The 16,196-nt window shown below is 55.6% G+C and overlaps 3 protein-coding genes across 3 annotated transcripts; 2 read left to right on the top strand and 1 right to left on the bottom strand.

Moving 5' to 3' along the window:
• Window positions 1-1,891: 1,891 nt before the first annotated feature.
• On the top strand, window positions 1,892-5,210 carry LOC309381890 (uncharacterized protein). The gene is made up of 2 exons (XM_081933206.1): window positions 1,892-4,542; window positions 4,704-5,210. Exons 1-2 carry the CDS (start codon window positions 3,874-3,876, stop codon window positions 4,812-4,814), a joined length of 780 nt encoding a protein of 259 aa, XP_081789332.1. The 5' UTR covers window positions 1,892-3,873; the 3' UTR covers window positions 4,815-5,210.
• Window positions 5,211-5,466: 256 nt separating this feature from the next.
• On the bottom strand, window positions 5,467-11,048 carry LOC309401634 (transcription initiation factor TFIID subunit 6-like). Its single transcript, XM_081970702.1, has 14 exons — window positions 10,858-11,048; window positions 10,689-10,775; window positions 10,444-10,597; window positions 9,749-9,805; window positions 9,509-9,628; window positions 8,841-8,983; window positions 8,429-8,506; window positions 7,498-7,599; window positions 7,197-7,379; window positions 7,032-7,106; window positions 6,819-6,944; window positions 6,489-6,662; window positions 6,191-6,397; window positions 5,467-6,119 (listed from the first exon to the last, which is right to left on the bottom strand). Exons 1-14 carry the CDS (start codon window positions 11,011-11,013, stop codon window positions 5,739-5,741), a joined length of 2,043 nt encoding a protein of 680 aa, XP_081826828.1. The 5' UTR covers window positions 11,014-11,048; the 3' UTR covers window positions 5,467-5,738.
• LOC309401635 (metallo-beta-lactamase domain-containing protein 1-like) lies at window positions 10,935-16,153 on the top strand. The gene has a single exon (XM_081970703.1). The coding sequence runs from the start codon at window positions 11,080-11,082 to the stop codon at window positions 11,845-11,847; it is 768 nt and encodes a 255-aa protein (XP_081826829.1). The 5' UTR covers window positions 10,935-11,079; the 3' UTR covers window positions 11,848-16,153.
• The last annotated feature ends 43 nt before the right edge of the window (window positions 16,154-16,196 follow it).

Below are 16,196 nucleotides of genomic sequence, written 5' to 3'. Positions count from 1 at the left end.
GACTGGCTCTTTCCTGCCAGAAGGGTTGCAAGAGGTGACATGGAGACGATCTCTGCTGTGCCAGCTGGAGCTGGACAAGGTTTAATGGGCGCTCCCAGCCAGGGAATGGGACTGGTGAGGGCAGAAAGAGGCCATAGACATCGGAGGGGCCTCCCTGGCTGTTGCCCCTTCACAGGTGCTGATCCTCCCTCGAGATTCTCCCTTGTTCCTTCTCTGGAGAGACTTGAAGCAGCTGCAGCAGCACAGAAGAAGTAGTCTTTCAGTAAAATCAGCAGAAAATGCTTGCAAAAATGTGTGATTAGCTTTATTAAGGATGAACAGAATTTATGTATTTATCACATTTCTATACCCTTAGCTGTAGAATACCACAGAATAGTACAACGGTAGAAAGCTGTAGTTTAGAAAAATTATAAAGAGAAATTAATTTTAAACCAGGACAGCTTTTAAGATCATACTCTGAAAGCTTCATTTCAAGTGTCAATTTTTTAAAAACACTAAACATTTGCATTCTTTTTGTGGCAGAAACACTTCTGTGTAACTCAAGGCTGAATTTGTAAAAAAATTGGTTCTTCAGGGAGGCAAGTGCCCCCAAAGCGGGCATCAGGAGGGGTATGCGTGACTGGAAGACAACTGCTTGGTGGCTGCCCTGTGTTGTTCTGAATGTCCTAATAGCAGCCCCCCCTGCCCTTATCTCTCCTGCCCAATGTTCTGCAAATAGCGTAGCCTGAACCATCCGTCTGGAAAGAACAGGCAGGGCACCTCTGGAAAAGAGGCAGGGGGACCCAACCTCACCCATTGCCTGCCTGCCTGCCTAGTGTGGGGAGGGGGAGGGGAAATGCCTTTCTGGGCAGAATGGGAGTCCCGCATGGACTGTACCGTCTTCAGGGACATCCTTGCCTGTTCTCACGGTCACAGGGCCAAGAGGTCAGATCTGGTGCAAAATGGTGGAAGCCAAAGAGGGCTGGGAGTCACTGGCAGTGGCAACACCTGTGCAACGTGCTACCAAAATGCAGATGAGCTGATGAGTCAGCAGTATCAGAAAATGGCCCTGGAGCCAGCGTGGAGATGATCTTGGGAAGACAAGGGCACCATTTCGGCTCCTTTGCAGGTAGGTGCCTGGGGCTAGAGGAAGGAGGTCATGCCCACTTTAATTGCTGGGGATGGGGTGAGATTGGAGGGCAGAGTGCCAGGAGGTAGGAAGAAAGGAAGGAGGGTGGGAAGGAGAGACATGGCAGAGGTTGCTCCCCTCCCTGAAAAACTTCAGTCTCTAGGCAGTCCTGAACGGTGAGGGCAGCTGGCTTCTTCTGCAGGGCCTCTGATTATGGAGGCTTTGCCTTCCCAGAGAATGGCTGCTAAGGCACCCCCTCTTCCTCCTCCTCCTCCTCCTCTATGGGTGTGCCCAGCTTTTTCCAGACTCTGCAGCCATCCTCATGTTTCCCTCAGAGGTATTTGTAAATAATCAAATTATCTCTTGTGTGTGGTAGGATTGTTTGGAAAAATCCAGCCAAAAGTAGTACGTACCTGATCCCGAAATGATAACTTCTGTGGGGCTTGCCACAGGCTCAGGCTCGCCCTGTCAGAGTTACGGCAGGCCACCTCACGACCCTTGGCACCTGTGTAAGGGGGAGGGGGAAGTGGCACAGCAATCGCCTGTTGGAGCTGGGGGCTCATTGCAGGAAGGGAAGAAGCGAGCAGCTGGGAATTGCCTGTACTGGGTAGGGGGTAGCACCCAAGGCAGGTGCAGCTGAGAACAGGGTCATGACAATCCTTTTCTTTTTTAAAAAAAGGGTTTTTTAAATTTTAAAACAAACAAAAACATACATAAAAAATATCATCAGTTACATATCTATTTAGCATGTCGTTTCGTCACAAACATTTGCGCTTTCGGTTGCATATAAAATCAATAGTTATGAACCCGATATACGTTAGTAGGTTGATTATCTTTGTAAATCATATATGATGCTCTGTTATAATTTCTTCCTTTTAAACATGTATTCTAAAGGTTAAATTCATATGTATCCTAACTATGTTACATCATTATATATCTATTAAATAATAACATATCTTTATAGTATCATCTCTTATTCTGATATTTCTTACAGTATATAAGAAAAAAAAAGAATCACCAACATTTATATTTGTGTATCATTACTTTCAATTATATGTAAAATCATAAAATATCTATCAAATGTATATAAATACATCTTTATCATTGTGTCTCATATATTCAACTACAATATATGTATATATGTATGTATTTGTGTTACCACCCCTGTTATGGCCAAATATGGGAGGGAGCTCACTCCTCCCTCTTTCTGTCCTTCGGCTCATCACAGAAACCATCCAGGCAGAAACCCATATTTTTATTTTTAATAGCTTGAAATGGATCCATACTAGTCTCCCTTTATTTATTTATCAGCACAAATACAACACACACACACACACACACATATATATGTATATATACCGGTACCAATATTCCATTACATTATTATAAATCTATACAGTCTATATAAGCGTAATATGTCTTTATGGTATCTCTTATCACATTCTATTATTACAATTCAAAATTATGGTAATTGTATCCATTGATAAAACCCGTCCCAAATCTTATAAAATTGTTCATCTTCTTGTTCTCTAATTTCAAATGTCAGTTTACTCATTTCAGCACATTCCATTGTATTTCGAATAACTTCCTCCTGCGTTGGTATTTTATTATTTTTCCAATTTTTTGCAAAAACAATTCTGGCTGCCGTTAAAATATTTACAATCAAATATTTCAAGTCTTTATTATATATATGTATATATACCCAATAAAAAAGTCTCTGGTTTATGCGTTACTGTGTCATTTTCTCCAACCATGTGTGGATTTTAGTCCAATACCTTTTAGCTTCTGTGCAAGTCCACCACATGTGGTAGTATGATCCTGGTGTCTGATGACATTTCCAACACTTTTCGGATTTGTTCTTGAACATTCTTGCTATTCTCATTGGGGGTAGATGCCACATGTAAAACATCTTATACAAATTTTCCTTATAAGCTGTTGACATTGTCATTTTATAATTTTGGGACCACAATTTCTCCCATTTCTGTAATTCAATCCCATGTCCAAAATTCCCCCCCCCCCCAAGCTATCATAGGTTCTTTAACTTGTTCTTCTTTTAGTTTAACCTCTAGTAAATGTCCATATAGTTTTTAATTACTTTTTCATCCATACCTGTCAAGATTTTATCTCTGTTTTTTTATCATAAAAACCTTCCATTTTACAGTCTTTATCATATCTAGATTGTATTTGCATATATGAAAACCAATTCATTTTAATTCCTTCCTGTTTCAGCTCTTGCATAGATTTGAGTTTACCCTCTGCATTCAACATTTCACCATATCTAACCATTTGTTCCTTTTTGTATATTATTTGATAAGAAAAAGCTTAAATAGTTGATAGGGTCATGACAATCCTGTTAACCAGGCAACACAGCAGATGAGAGAGTGGGTGTTTGGGGGAGGGAATCCCAGGGGATTGGAGGTTTTGGAGTGCTGGTGTAAATTAATTTGACTCCTGATGAGTCTTGATGCCAGATGAGATTTCACAAAAGCTGTTTCTACCTCGACAGGAGCCGGCGCCAAGATGGCACCCCGAAAAGCAGAGGCCCCTAAGGGCACCCTCCCATCCCTCCATCTGGGTCACGGAGGGCCCTGGAGCTCAACCGGAAAGAACGTGGAGATGAATTCTCCCAGCTGTGTCCCGGGGAGCCCGACCCCAATTAACCTCCAGGAGAGTTTTCCCTTCCTAGCCAGCCTTTTTTGGACTCCTGTCCTCGGTTCCCGCTGCGGTTCAGCCTCTTGGCTCCTCCACCCCGGGGCTCTGGGCTGATGCACCCGCAGCGCTTCTCCGACAACCGCTCAGTCCGACGTTACGAAGCGGGGTGGGAGCCAACAGGGCCTTTCCGGAAAGGAGGAAGGGAGGCCGGGAAGCCGTCTGGGGTCCTGTTTCCAAGAGGCTCCGCCTGCAGGCTCACAAAAGGAAGCGGGGAAGACCGAGAGTGGCGAGTGGAAGTTCTCCAGGGCTCTAAGCGGGTCTTCCTTGCCTGTCTCGGATGCGCCGTGAAACCCTCCCTTCCAGAGATGCCGCTCCAGCGGCCCTCGTCCGGCGGGCTGGCTCCCTCGCTCTCCCCCTCGCCCTGTGAGCTGACGCCGCCTCACAATGCCTCCCCCCCCCCCACCTGGCGCTCCAGCCCTGCCAGAGAGCGGCCACCGGCAAGCATGTCCTGGCACGGGAGCCTGTGCCGGGAGGTGGGCGCCGTGGTGGCTCGGCTCTTGGGCTGCGCGGTGCTGCTCTGCGTGCTCAGCAACGCCGTCTTCCTGGTGAGGGAGGGGCGCGGGCGGGCGTCGAGGGGCCCAGGGAGCCTCCTTCCGACGGGGAAGGGCCCTGCGTCTCGGCCCCGACGCACCCCTCGCTCTCTTTCCAGTTCTACTTGCCCTCCAGGCGCCGCCGAGGCTCGGACGGTCGGAGCGAGAGTCGGCAGCGCGCCGACAGCCAAGGTCTGGGAGCGGGGCCGTTGTAAAGGGGTAAACGGGCGGCTCGGGGGACGGCGGGGAGAAAGGCGGGAGCGGCTGCCTTGCCGGCGGAGAGAAAAGTGGGGCCCGACAGAGCCGGCAGGAGGAGGGGCGCATTGAGCCTGCTGGCCTCTCTCCTCCTCCAGAAGGCGCTCAGGCCTCACCTGCAGAGCAGCGAAGCGAGGCCCTCTCGGCGGAGCGCAGGCGATCGACGGCGGGGCAGAGAAGCGGCGGCGGCGGCCCCGACGGCTGGTTAGGCTCCGCGGCCGACCAACCCAAAAGGATGGTTCTCTTCCAACAGCAGCAGCTACAGCTTCCCGGTCGCGCTTCCCAGGCAGGGGGCGGCCTCTGGCCTCCGGCCCTGGAGAAGCCGGCCCGGGCCATCGCCGACGCCCGCCGCTTGTCCAAGGCAGGACGACTCGGGGAGAGCGCGTCGTTTCCGAGGCAGCGAGACAGGGAAGCTGGCCTCCCCCGCGGGCAGTAAAGGTGCCAGCAGCAAAGGCCGCGGGGGCTACGGGTCTTTCTCTCAGCCCCAGGAGGGGGTGGGGAGGGAAGACTTGGAGTTCGGAGGTGGGCCCCGCCAACGCAATTCGCACACCTTCCTCCTCCCCTTCCAGGGCTCACCCCCCTCCCCTTCCAGGGCTCACCCTCCTCCAGAGCCAAGGCTGGGGGATCAGCGGGGGACCTTGGGTTCCTAAGCCCCCAGGCAGACTCTTCAGCCCCCCACCCCACCCCCAACTGAAAAGGTTGGAGATACTTGGCCTTTACCATCAGCATCATCCTGACTAGGAGGGAGGCAGCTTGGCCTGGCCTCTCCTTGTGAGTCTGAAGCTGACCTTGACCTTCTGGATCCCACCCTGGTCTAGCCCCTCCCCCTGCCAGTGCAAAGCCCCCCCCCTAATTCTGTGGAACAAGCATGTTTATTAGGCACTGGAAAGTATTTACAGCAAACATACTTTGTGGAAGGCAGCAGAATGACACCCCCCCTTGCTACTCCCACAACAGGGATCCCATTGCCCCCTTTCTCCCCAATTTCACACAGGTGGTCAGGACAAAGGGTCAGTCCTGGGTGCGGGGCAACCTTGGCCCACAGAGCTGTTCTCCCACAACATTGAGAGGTGGGGCGCAGGAATGGAGTCCGGGATTATCCCTCGCCCACCATAGGTGGCAGGTGGTAAATTCTAGAGGGGGGGCTGTGGAGTCTCGGGCACCAAGCCTTGGCCCCCATTGGTGGCTTTGGTGAGGAAAGCGGTGGCGGTGGTGGTGGTGCTGGCACCACCTGGCAGCTGGGGGCTGTTGCTGCGTTCCTGCTTGAGAGATCCGCTGGCGAGTCCCAGGCTGGGCGGAGCGGAGGACGAGGGAGAGAGCTGGGAGGGCCCCCCTTTGCCCTCCGTGGCAGGGGGCAGAGAAACCACAATGTACTTCTGGACGCTGCCAGAGATGGGGGGGCTGGGGGCTGCCTGCCCACCAGAAACCAACTTCACAAGGGGCTGCGTGCTGGGCACAGTGCTGGTGACAGGCGAAGTGGAGGTGCTGGCTGGGCCACCGCTGAGTGTGAACACCTGTGAGAGCAAGAGGTGGTCAGAAAAGAGCCTCTCTGCCTGGCCCCCCCCCCGCCTCCCCCGCAACATACCTGCTGGGAAGTGGAGGTGCCGGAGGCGGAAGACATGACAATGAACTTGGTGGGCGGAGGCGAGGGCTGCGTTGGGGTGGCTGGCCGGGTTGAGACCAGGGTCTGCATAGGGAGGGTGATGGAGCTGGGCACTTTGATGATGCTGGGTGCCCGAGTGGCGCTGCTGCCTCCCTGGGCTGCCTGGGAGAGGGTCAATGTCGGCCGGGGCTGTGCAGGAGAGAGGAGAGGAGCCGAAGATTAGCTTTGCCTCCTGACACACTTAGGAGAACCGGGACGGGGGGGCAAATAGGCGATCTACCTGGGTGATGGTCAGTGTGGTGCGGTTCACCTGCTGAGCCTGCACGGCTGCCTGGGCCCGTGCCTTCACCACGTTGGTGCACAGCAGGGGGCCCAAGGCGCCGTACTCCGCTCGATAGGCCTCCTGGTTATCCGGCGGGGGACGCAGCTTGGCTAAGACGGGAGCACAGTGCTTCTGTGGGGTGGGGGGCGAGAAAGGAAAAGCCATGTAGCAAAACTCCCAAGGAAAGACCACCCACCCTTTTCTCCAGAGGGCAAGCAGGCCCCCTCCGGATGAGACCCCTCAGCCTCTTCCTACGGACTGCTTGCTGGGAGGGCTGCCTTCCCTTACCAGCAGGAGGCTCTGGACATGGTCAGCTCCAATCTTGTCAATGTTGCTGACCACAGGACCTTCCAGGACGCTGCGGACACGCTCCCCCTCCACCTGCAACCGCGGCAGGATGAGGGTCTTGATGACCTGGGAAGAAGATGGGAAGTGGAGTCTGGCCTCTGGCTGTGCTGGCCAAGGGGACCCACTCCTGGTTCCACCCGGGCATCCACTCACATCAGGCCCCAGCTCCGCCAGGCCGGCGATGGATCCGTACCGCGTGGTCCAGGGCGTCTTCTCGTCCACCCAGCTCTGGTGAGCAAAGGGAGGGGAAGAGGCGTGAGGGGCAGAAGGAAAGCCAAGGCTGCTCAAGCGCCCTGGGCCTCCCCAGGCCCCTCTCACCTTGGTGAAGGTTTTGGTGATGCGTGATTGGATGTTGTTAGTGGTGGTGCTGAAATTCTTGCAGATTTGGGCGATGAGCCGAGCGGCAAAGTCTCGCAGGGCCCAGTGGTTGTCAACATCTGGCCTGAGGCAGAGCTGGCGGCTGACGATGCAGGTCATGACGGCTGGGATGATCTCATGCAGCTGCAGCAACATATAGGACCGCAAAGGCCCATCAATGCCAGTCATTTCCCCCCTCCCCTCCCCTTCCCAGGCCCTGACCCCTGGCCCTAGGGAGGCTAAGGGAGTCCCTGCTGCTCACATATTTCTCCAAATAGAGGGTTGGGTTGTCCATCAGTGCCTTGACCATTCGCATGAGGTAGATCAGAAGAGCCAGGTTGTTCTGCACCACGTTGACCCGCACCTGGAGGAACAGGAAGGTGGTCAGTTTCCTGGGAGATGCTGCTCCATGTCCACTTTTCCCAAGCAAAGGTCCCTCCTCTGGTGGAGGAGGCCAAGGAGCTGGCCAGGCTCAGTCCAGGGCAGCTCCAAGGTTCCATCCAGCACTCTTTATATGGTCTAAGCTACGTGCATGCTGGACCCGACAGGAGATAGTGATGAATTCTGAATATGAACAGGCCCAACTAAGAATCAAAAATTGGGGCATTCGGGGGCTTCCCAACTAGGAGGCCCTCCACATCTGAGCTGAGGAATTTATAACCAAGCTACATCTCGGAGCCAGAATGCTGGCACAGGGGGTGCCAGACAGCACCCTTCCCAACTGCAGAGACCCCCCTCGCTCCCCAAGGCTTGGGGCAACGCTGTGAAGAAGTAGTACAGCTTTTTCTGCCTTGGCCCAGAATCAGCCCAGGAGATCAGGGATTCTGCTCTGGCATCCCTGCCTTCCGAGCGTCTTCAAGAGAGCCAGTTGGCAACTTTGGGATCCTCAGGTATTCAGGATCCTCCAAGACTCCGCAGGAGGAAGGGTGATTTATTACTAAGAGCTTAACAGCAGGCAGGCAGAACTCTTTCCTCCTCCCAAAGTCACTCATAAGTAAGCTGGCTCGGTGCAACTCTTCCTGAGAAATTGGGACAGCCCCCTCCACCCCCCCCTTAAAGCAGCTAAAGGCACAGAAGACCACAGACAGCTAGGACAGAGGACTGCCTCACCCCTCAACCACCACCACCAGTGGCTTGGTGCCACAGCAAAAGGTCTGGCAAAGGGAGCAGGAGCCCCCACCCTTTCTCCTTACCCCTTCGGAAATGAATGTGCTGAATCGGGGTAACATCTGGTACAGGCCGGGGTCTGTGGCAATGCTTTGAAGGGCTTCCTGGGGAGAGAAAAGTAGGGGGGAGGAGGGTATTGTGGAAAAGGACCTATGTCCCACACCTAAAAGAGCATTGGCAAGAAGCCTGGCTACTTCCAGGAGAGGTGATCAAATGCCACTTTTCGGGCAGGCGAGGGACATTCCACCCATGCCTGTTAAAAGCCAAGAGAGAGGAAGCTAGACTTGGCAGAGGGCAGTATCCAGAACCTGGCCTGGAGATGCTCCCCAGGCCACCTCGCCTTGCAGAGGAGCACAGCTGCCGTTTCCTCCAGCAGGGGAGCCACCCGAGGGAAGGGAGGGAGCTGCCTCTGCAGAGCAAGTGGTCTTGGCTTCTCACCGCTCGCTTTGCTTCACAAGATCCCACACAGGCTTCGGTGATCTCCTTGTAGTACAGCTGTTGCTCCACAGAGAGCTCGTGGATGCTGCGTGGCTTCAGCTTCAGGGGGGCTCCTTCCAGAAGGGGCCCCTTCTTCTCTTTGCCTGGGCAGATGGAGAGAAGGGGAAGATGGGCCCCGAGCGTGCATTATCCTCATCTCCTTTTCCTCTTAGGAGGGTCCGGCCAGGGGCTACTCAGAAGACGCACAGCCCATGAAGCACAGCCGCAGGAGGCCAATGGGTGCATGGCACATGGTCAAGCAGGAAGCCCAGTGCCCACTGACAGTCAAAGGTTCCTCCAGGGAGGAGGGGGGGAGGAGGAGGAGGAAGGAGGCTGCTGCTGCTGACCTGTGGGAAGTGCCCGTTTGCTCCCATCTCTGTGAAATGCTTCCTGACCAGCAGTTGTCTGCCGTTCCTCCATGGGGCCCCCACCCCCACCCGACACGGAGATTCTTTGCCAATAGTTTGCAGGCTCTGGCTGGAATGCTCAAAGTGTTGGGATTTTCCTGAGGATCCAGGGAGAAACCAAGTGCCTCAGTCTGGGATGGGCAGTTCTCCGTGGGTGGCAAGCAAGGGGGCTTAACCTTTGCCCCTGACTCCCCATCCTGCCTCAGCCACGCTCAGACTGACCTTTGCTATCGGTGGGAGTGGCGCTCTGTCCTTTGCCCTTGAGAGACCCCTCCTCCTCCTGGCCCGGCTTGGCTGCCTTCAAAGGCTCGGTGGCCTCGGCTTTCTGCTGCTCCTTGGGGGCTGCGGAGGGAAGAGATGGGCTGAGGGTCAAGGCCAAGCAGCAATGGCTGCCCAGCCGATTCTCTTGCTTGAGGCAGGAAGCTGCCTGCCCTGTTTTGGGAACCAGGGTTGGTCGCTCACCCGGGGGTGGATTTTCTGGGATTGCCGGTTGAACTCCCTCGATGCTCAGCCAGTGGGCTATTAGAAAAAGGAGAGAAGCTTCAAAGGGAGGGAGAAAACGAGGTGACAAAATCCTGGCTTCTTGGCAGCGTTAGAGTCCGATTGGGAGACAGGTCAGGGGGGACAAAAGTTAGCAGCAGAAAAGTGGGGAGGAGGAACCTCCAAGACAGCAGAGGAGCCCCACTGCATGCCATGCTCTGACTACCCTCCCCAAACCCATCCATAGAGGTGCAAGAGGCCGCGTGGGTGTCCGCCAGTCCATTTCCTCAAACTGGGACCCTCCCAGGAAGGCAAACTGGGGGAGCCTGCTTGCTTGATGGCTGTGGCCCCTTTCCAGCTGGTTCCTGAGAAGGCTGCTACGGACTCCCCCTGGGGTAAGAGAATACGCAGTATACAAGCAGGGGGGCTCCCAGGAGGGACGCTGCGCTCCATCCCCTGGCATGGGGGCACCCCCACCCCGAGAGACAGGCATCTCTATGCCCCTGTTTGAGCTTCACGGGGATGTTAGAAGCCAAGCCTTTAATTAAGACTGGAAGTTGGGAGACCTTCAGATCTGGGGTGGGTGGGTGGGGGGAAACCTCTGCCACAACAGATTCCCTTTGTGGCATCAGGCGCTGCCCCAATTTGCACATGCCCCGCTGTGGGGGTCTCCTCACCCTTGAGGCAGACGTCGAGGGGGACGCGGGGGAGGGGCGTGTTGATGATGTCGCTCAGGTCCATCTCCTTCTCCTCGTAGAAGTAGAGCTCGCGGCCTCCCCCGCTGGCGTAGCGGAAGGGGATGAACTCCTGCGTGTGGAATCCGTAGAGCGGCTGCAGGGGAGGGGAGAGGCGGGTGAGCCAGGGGGCCCCGCGGTCGCCCCCCCCCCGACCTTCCTTCCCCCCCTCTCCCGTCCCAGAGCACCTCCACGTTCTTCAGCTTCAGGGCCAGGTCGACGTCGCCCATGGTCAGCAGCTGCCGCTTCCCCATCCGCATGAACTTCAGCGCGTCCTGCGGAGACAGAGGCGGTGGGCGCCGGGGAGCGGAGCGGAGGTGAACCTCCCTCCTCTCCCCCCTCCCTCCCCCCGCCTACCTGCGCGATCTCCTTGATGCGGTAGCTGACCTCGTCCGCCAGCAGCTGGCATGTCTCCTCGGGCACCTGTCCGATGCCCACCGACTCGGCCACCACCTTCATGGACTCGGTGGGGAGCTGCGCGCTGCCCACCTTCGGCTTCTTCTCCTCCGCCATCGCCCGCGCCGCCGCCCGCTTCCCGCCAGTGAGCCCGGGCATTGGCCAGACGAGCGAGGCGGCCGGATGACGTCACTAGCCGGCGCCACTCGGCCGAGGCATGCGCGGTGCGTCTCCGGGCTCTCCGACGGGGCGGGGCTGAGCGAGCTCCCCTCCGGGCCTCCCGGGAGCTCCGGCGGCTCCTCCATGGCGAGGCGTTGTCCGGCGCCGCTGTTCCTGCCCGGCTCCCCGTACTCGGTGTGGGTGTTGCAGGAGGGCTACTGCCGGGCGCAGGTGGACGGCTCCACGCTGGCGGACGGGACGGTGTCGCTGGTGCTGGGCCCCCGCCTGACGCTGGTGGACACGGGCGGGCCCTGGGCGCGGGAGCGGCTGCTGGCTGGGCTGGCGGAGCGCGGGGTGTCCCCGGCCGACGTGGCCTACGTGGTCTGCACCCACGGCCACTCGGACCACGCGGGCAACCTCAACCTCTTCCCGCGGGCCGAGCTGATCGTGGGCGCGGACGTCTGCCGGCCGGGGGGCCGCTACCTGCCGACGGGACTGCGCCAGGGCGCCCCCTACCCGATCCACGCGGGGCACCTGGAGGTGCTGCCCACCCCCGGCCACACGGGCAGCGACGTCAGCCTGCTGGTGCGGGGCACCTCCCTGGGCAGCGTGGTGGTGGCCGGAGACCTTTTCGAGCACCAGGACGACGAGGGCGAGTGGGCGGCCCTGAGCGAAGATCCCGCCCGGCAGGCCGAGAGCCGGGCCCGCGTCCTGGCCATCGCCGACGTCATTGTGCCCGGTCACGGCCCCCCCTTCCAAGTGTTGCGGGAGAGAGCCGGCGGTGCGAGCTGATGGCGGCGCTCAATGAAGGGTTGAATGGAGGCGAGCGGTGGATCTTTCCCGGTTACGTGGCTGGTCCCCTGGGTAGCCTTCCCGCCTGGGGGCCTTCATCCAGCCCAAAAGACCTCCATCAGGACGGTCGCTGACTGACGGGCACTGTACCTTTTCTGGGGCTTTTTCAGGCTCACGTTCCCGAGCAGGAATCAGCTGCCAATAAAGCTTGACTGGTAGCCCAGTCGAGGGGGAATTAAGTTGTCTGCTGGCTCCTTGAAATGATGGTTGGGTCCCAAATGACAAGGTATGAACAGCTAAATAAAGAGTTGCAGCTTTTGGCCAGCCTGGGGTTTGAATATGACATCTTCTGCTGGGTGATTGCCTCCAGGGACGTCTGGGGTCCCTTTGGATAAGGCTGCATGCAGCTTGGCCAAGTCCGAAAGGATTTAAGGATAGAAGCGGCATACAGGGCACGATCAGGAGAATAGGTTTAATCTTGGCTCATCTGTGGAGACCCCAGGCGTGCCCTTGGAGGACAATGTCCTACTTGGCGGTCTGGATGGGTCAGATAATACTTCCTCCTCCTCCCCCTCGCATATAAAATGGGAGCAAACCCCACCCCCTACTAGCACTGGTAATGAAACAGCTGAAAGCAAACAGCCGAGTTCAGAGCACCCTAAGGAGCCCGCAGTGCCAGCCTTTACTTTGCCCCCAAGGTCACTGGTCTCTGCTGTGGCAGAGGCAGTAAGAAGAGAGCAGTGGCTCCATTGGGGACTTCCCTCCCCCACTGATCTTCCCAGGGCAGCTGTGTTTCTCAGAGAGGTCTGCCTGGAGGCTGAGGGAAGAATAGAGCTGGAAGGGGGTTTTCTACTCCTGCCCTCTCTGCTCAAGCAGGAGATCTTGTACCATTTCAGAGAAGTGACTGTCCAGTGATGAAGCACTCACAATTTCTGATGGCAAGCTGTTCCAGTAATTAATTGTCCTGTTAGGAAATTTCTCCTTAATTCTGGGTTGCTTCTTTCCATGATTAGTTTCCATCCATTTTCTTGTCCTGCCCTTTGGTGCTTTGGAAAATAAATTGACCACCTCCTTTTCATTGCAGCTTCTCAAATACTGGCATACTGCTATCATGTCCCCCCTACTCCTTCTTTTCTCTAGACTGGCCATTACCCAATTCCTGCAAATGTTCTTCATATGTTTTACTCTCCAGGTCTTTAATCACATTGGTTGCACTTTCTTTGCACTTTTCTCAAAATTTCAACATCTTTCCTGTGATGTGGTGACTAAAACTGGATGCAGGATTCCAGACGTGGCTTTGCTAAGGCTTTATAAACCGGTACTAATACTTCACGTGATTCTGATTCTATGCCTATTTATGCAACCAAGGATTGTATTAGCTTTTTTGGCTCCTACCGCACACGGCTGGCTCATGTTTAAGCGATCATTCACTAGGACTCCAAGCTCCCTCTCACAATTACTGTTTTTGAGCCAGATTCCGCTTAATCTGTACTTGTACCTTTGGCTTTTCCTGCCCAGATGTAAAACCTTTCTTTTCTCCATATTAAAGTTCATTTTGTTGGATAGGACCCAGTGTTCAAGTCTGTCAAGATCTTTTTGGATCCTGAGCTTGTCTTCTGGGGTGTTGGCTGTTCCTGCCAGCTTCTGCAAATTTGATGAGTTCCTTTTCTTTCCCTCATCTAAGTCATTTATGAAGATGTTGAGGAATACTGGGCCTGAGACGGAACCTTGTGGTACCTCACTGCTTCCCTCCGTGTACCACCATCTACAAGGACTACTTGTTAGGACTGGGGGATGGGCCACTGAACTCCATCCGGACCCCTTGCCTAGTGGGTTTAAACGTCTACAATGGAAAGTCTCTGTGGGCAACAGAGGTCAGACCTGCCTCAACTTGGGCTTCTAAGTAAAAACAAATCTTAACTCCACTTGTTGAGAAAAAGTAGTTTACCAGAAGACAAGTGAATTGCAGTGGTGTAAAAGCCAGAACTGAGAGTTTGCGCCAGATTTCTGCCAGTTAAGTTCCCTCCCTTGATCAGTTCCCCTTTGTTTACCTCTTATTGTCCAATCCCATTTAAACAAGGTGTTTTGAAAACGGTCACTCTATGTGTTGGCATTTTCCTCCCAGGGAGAGCACCATGAACACCTGTCCAGAGAAATCTCACCGTTCAATTTCACTTTCCCCTGGGCCCTTCCCCTCCCAGCCAGTTTCTCCCCGTGGCTCATGGCAAGCTGGCAATTCTGACGACAGAGCTTAAAGCTCCCCTTGGTTTCATGGAAGCCGAACCCGATGACAGTACTTTTGAGCACGTCCAGAAGGCTGTTGTAGGAAGGATGGGCACAGAACCAAGATGAAACATCATCAAGCCTCGGAGGACAGCGCCTGCGGAAGAGGCAAGTGCTGCCAATGTAACCCCCGCCCTGGGATTATAGCACACTTCACGAAAAGCCAAGTCGTTCTGCGGCTGCAGGAGTCGCTGGCCCACTGTGCTGTGCAATCCGGCAGAAAACAGGTTACGGTCAGGTGGACTTTAAACCACATTAAATCTCTTTGGACTGCATGCAACTGGGGAGGCAGGGCTGTTGGGTGGGGGAGGGGCAGCCGATCTTTCCTGCTGTTTCAGTATTCTGCCCGCCGGATCTTCCGGGCACCCTCTTCCTCCCCTCCCAGGCACCGGAAGCCTGCAGAAATGCTGCCTCACACTCAGCTGGCCAATGTTTGGTCTATTGTAAGATTTGAGGTTTGGCTGCAATCCACTAGCCTGGTGACTTTGTCGTATGCCTCACGCAACCTCATTTTGGGTTACGTGCCACAGCGCCCTCTCTTTTCCTGGGACTTTGTGAAGGGTCCTGGCTGGGAAAAGAGCCAGTAAGGGGAGGTGGGGAGGTCTTCTCAGCAACTCTGCCCTTGCCACAGTCAAGCAGGGTGGCAGCAGCAGCAGTGGCGGCAGGAGGAAGTGGGGAGTCAGCTGCTCCTTGCGGGCTGGAAAGGAAGAGAGAGGTGGCGTCAGAGCAGTTGCTTGGCCATTTTTGTCCTCTCGCTGCTGGCTGAAGCTCCTCAGCTTCAGGTAAATAACGCAGGGGACCTGTGGCTCCCAGGGTCCTCCTCCTCCCCCCCCCCCCAGTGAGGGCTTGGCTCTCATTTGGACTGCGCTCTGCTGCCTGGACCGAAGTCTGCATTGGCTTGGGGAATGGAGGGGCAGGGAGAGCCTCGGTCTGGCACACCCACCCCCTCATCTCCCCTCCCCTTTGCCTCTTTTACCCATCTTTTGGCATGGCTGAGTAAGAGAGGGGAATCTTTGCCTTGAGCAGGTAGGCACATGGCCTGGCCTCTGCTGCCCCTGGGAGTGGCCATGATGGGGTGGTCAAAGACACATCCAATGCACCCACCTGGGCTGCCCCAGAGCCTGCAAGATGGAGTTGGGGCAGGCAGTAAGGACGCCTCGGATGGGAGGGGCTGGAGGCATCCCTGTGCAAGGCCTCTCTTGACCCCACTGACTGGCCCCTCATCGGCTTTGCTTTTGGGGGGGGGGCAGCTTTGGGTCAGGCCTGCTTGGGCCAATTGAGGTGGGAGACCTGGCTCTAGTGGCCAAAGAACCCAAAGTGTGGGAAAAGCAAAATGCAGAATGAGAAAAACTATCAACATGAGAATTAAATGCCTTGGAAAGGAAGGGCATCTACAGATGGGGGGAGAGGAAGAGGAGGCCGCATTTTATGGCCAGGCTAGGTGCTGCAAAGGTCCAGCCTTCTGGGCCTCCAGGAATGTCCGAGGGCTGCGCAAGTTGGAGGCTGTGCAGGCCAGAGCCCGGTAGGGTTTCCAGGCCGGTTGGGGGCTCCTGGGCCCGCACAGATGCCATGGCTGGGGTCTTGGGAACTAAGCAGAACTGGCCTGCTGCCACTGGCAGACCCCCGGGGTTTCACAGTGCTCTCCCCTTCCACTTCTGCTTGGCCTTTGGGCCCTGGCCATGGGCGCCTGAGCCCAAAGCTTCAACCCAGGCCCTCAAACCGAGTCCAGTAAGCAACCAAGGAGTTGCACAGGATGAGCCCAGCGGGAGGCTTACTCCAACTAGCAGCTGCCTTCGACACCCTTTTCATTCAAGGAAAGGGCCTTGTAAGCTTTGAACGGCTGAAGCACAATCTGATTCACTTCCTGGGGGTCCAGTGAGAGCTTTAGATTAGGCAGCTCCCTTGCCTCCCCACCCCAAATGATGATGCCAAGCCCTCCAAAACCGGTCCCTGAGCTCAGCTTCCTACTTTCCAAGCACTTCTCCATTTTCCCTTGGTTGCCTCATCCAGGCTGGGCATTTGGGAACCTAGCCTGCAGCCCGCTCATCAGCTGAGAGGCAAGTGAG

The sequence above is a fragment of the Natrix helvetica genome (genome assembly GCF_964273705.1).
Source record: "Natrix helvetica genome assembly, chromosome: Z".
In the NCBI taxonomy this organism is placed as follows: Eukaryota; Metazoa; Chordata; class Lepidosauria; order Squamata; family Natricidae; genus Natrix; species Natrix helvetica.
The sequence above is the reverse complement of the archived record's forward strand: the minus strand, read 5'-3'. Positions and strand labels throughout refer to the sequence as shown.

What these genes read in the sequence shown, in the direction of transcription:
- LOC309381890 (XM_081933206.1), top strand. Translation starts at nt 3,874, where the DNA reads ATGCACCCGCAGCGCTTCTCCGACAACCGCTCAGTCCGACGTTACGAA. An exon ending in GCAGCGCGCCGACAGCCAAG is followed by an intron (nt 4,543 to 4,703) that starts GTCTGGGAGCGG and finishes CTCCTCCTCCAG; the next exon opens with AAGGCGCTCAGGCCTCACCT.
- LOC309401634 (XM_081970702.1), bottom strand. Translation starts at nt 11,013, where the DNA reads ATGGCGGAGGAGAAGAAGCCGAAGGTGGGCAGCGCGCAGCTCCCCACC. An exon ending in CCCAGAAAATCCACCCCCGG is followed by an intron (nt 9,629 to 9,748) that starts GTGAGCGACCAA and finishes TTCCCTCCGCAG; the next exon opens with CCCCCAAGGAGCAGCAGAAA. An exon ending in TGGCGGAGCTGGGGCCTGAT is followed by an intron (nt 6,945 to 7,031) that starts GTGAGTGGATGC and finishes TCTTCTTCCCAG; the next exon opens with GTCATCAAGACCCTCATCCT.
- LOC309401635 (XM_081970703.1), top strand. Translation starts at nt 11,080, where the DNA reads ATGACGTCACTAGCCGGCGCCACTCGGCCGAGGCATGCGCGGTGCGTC.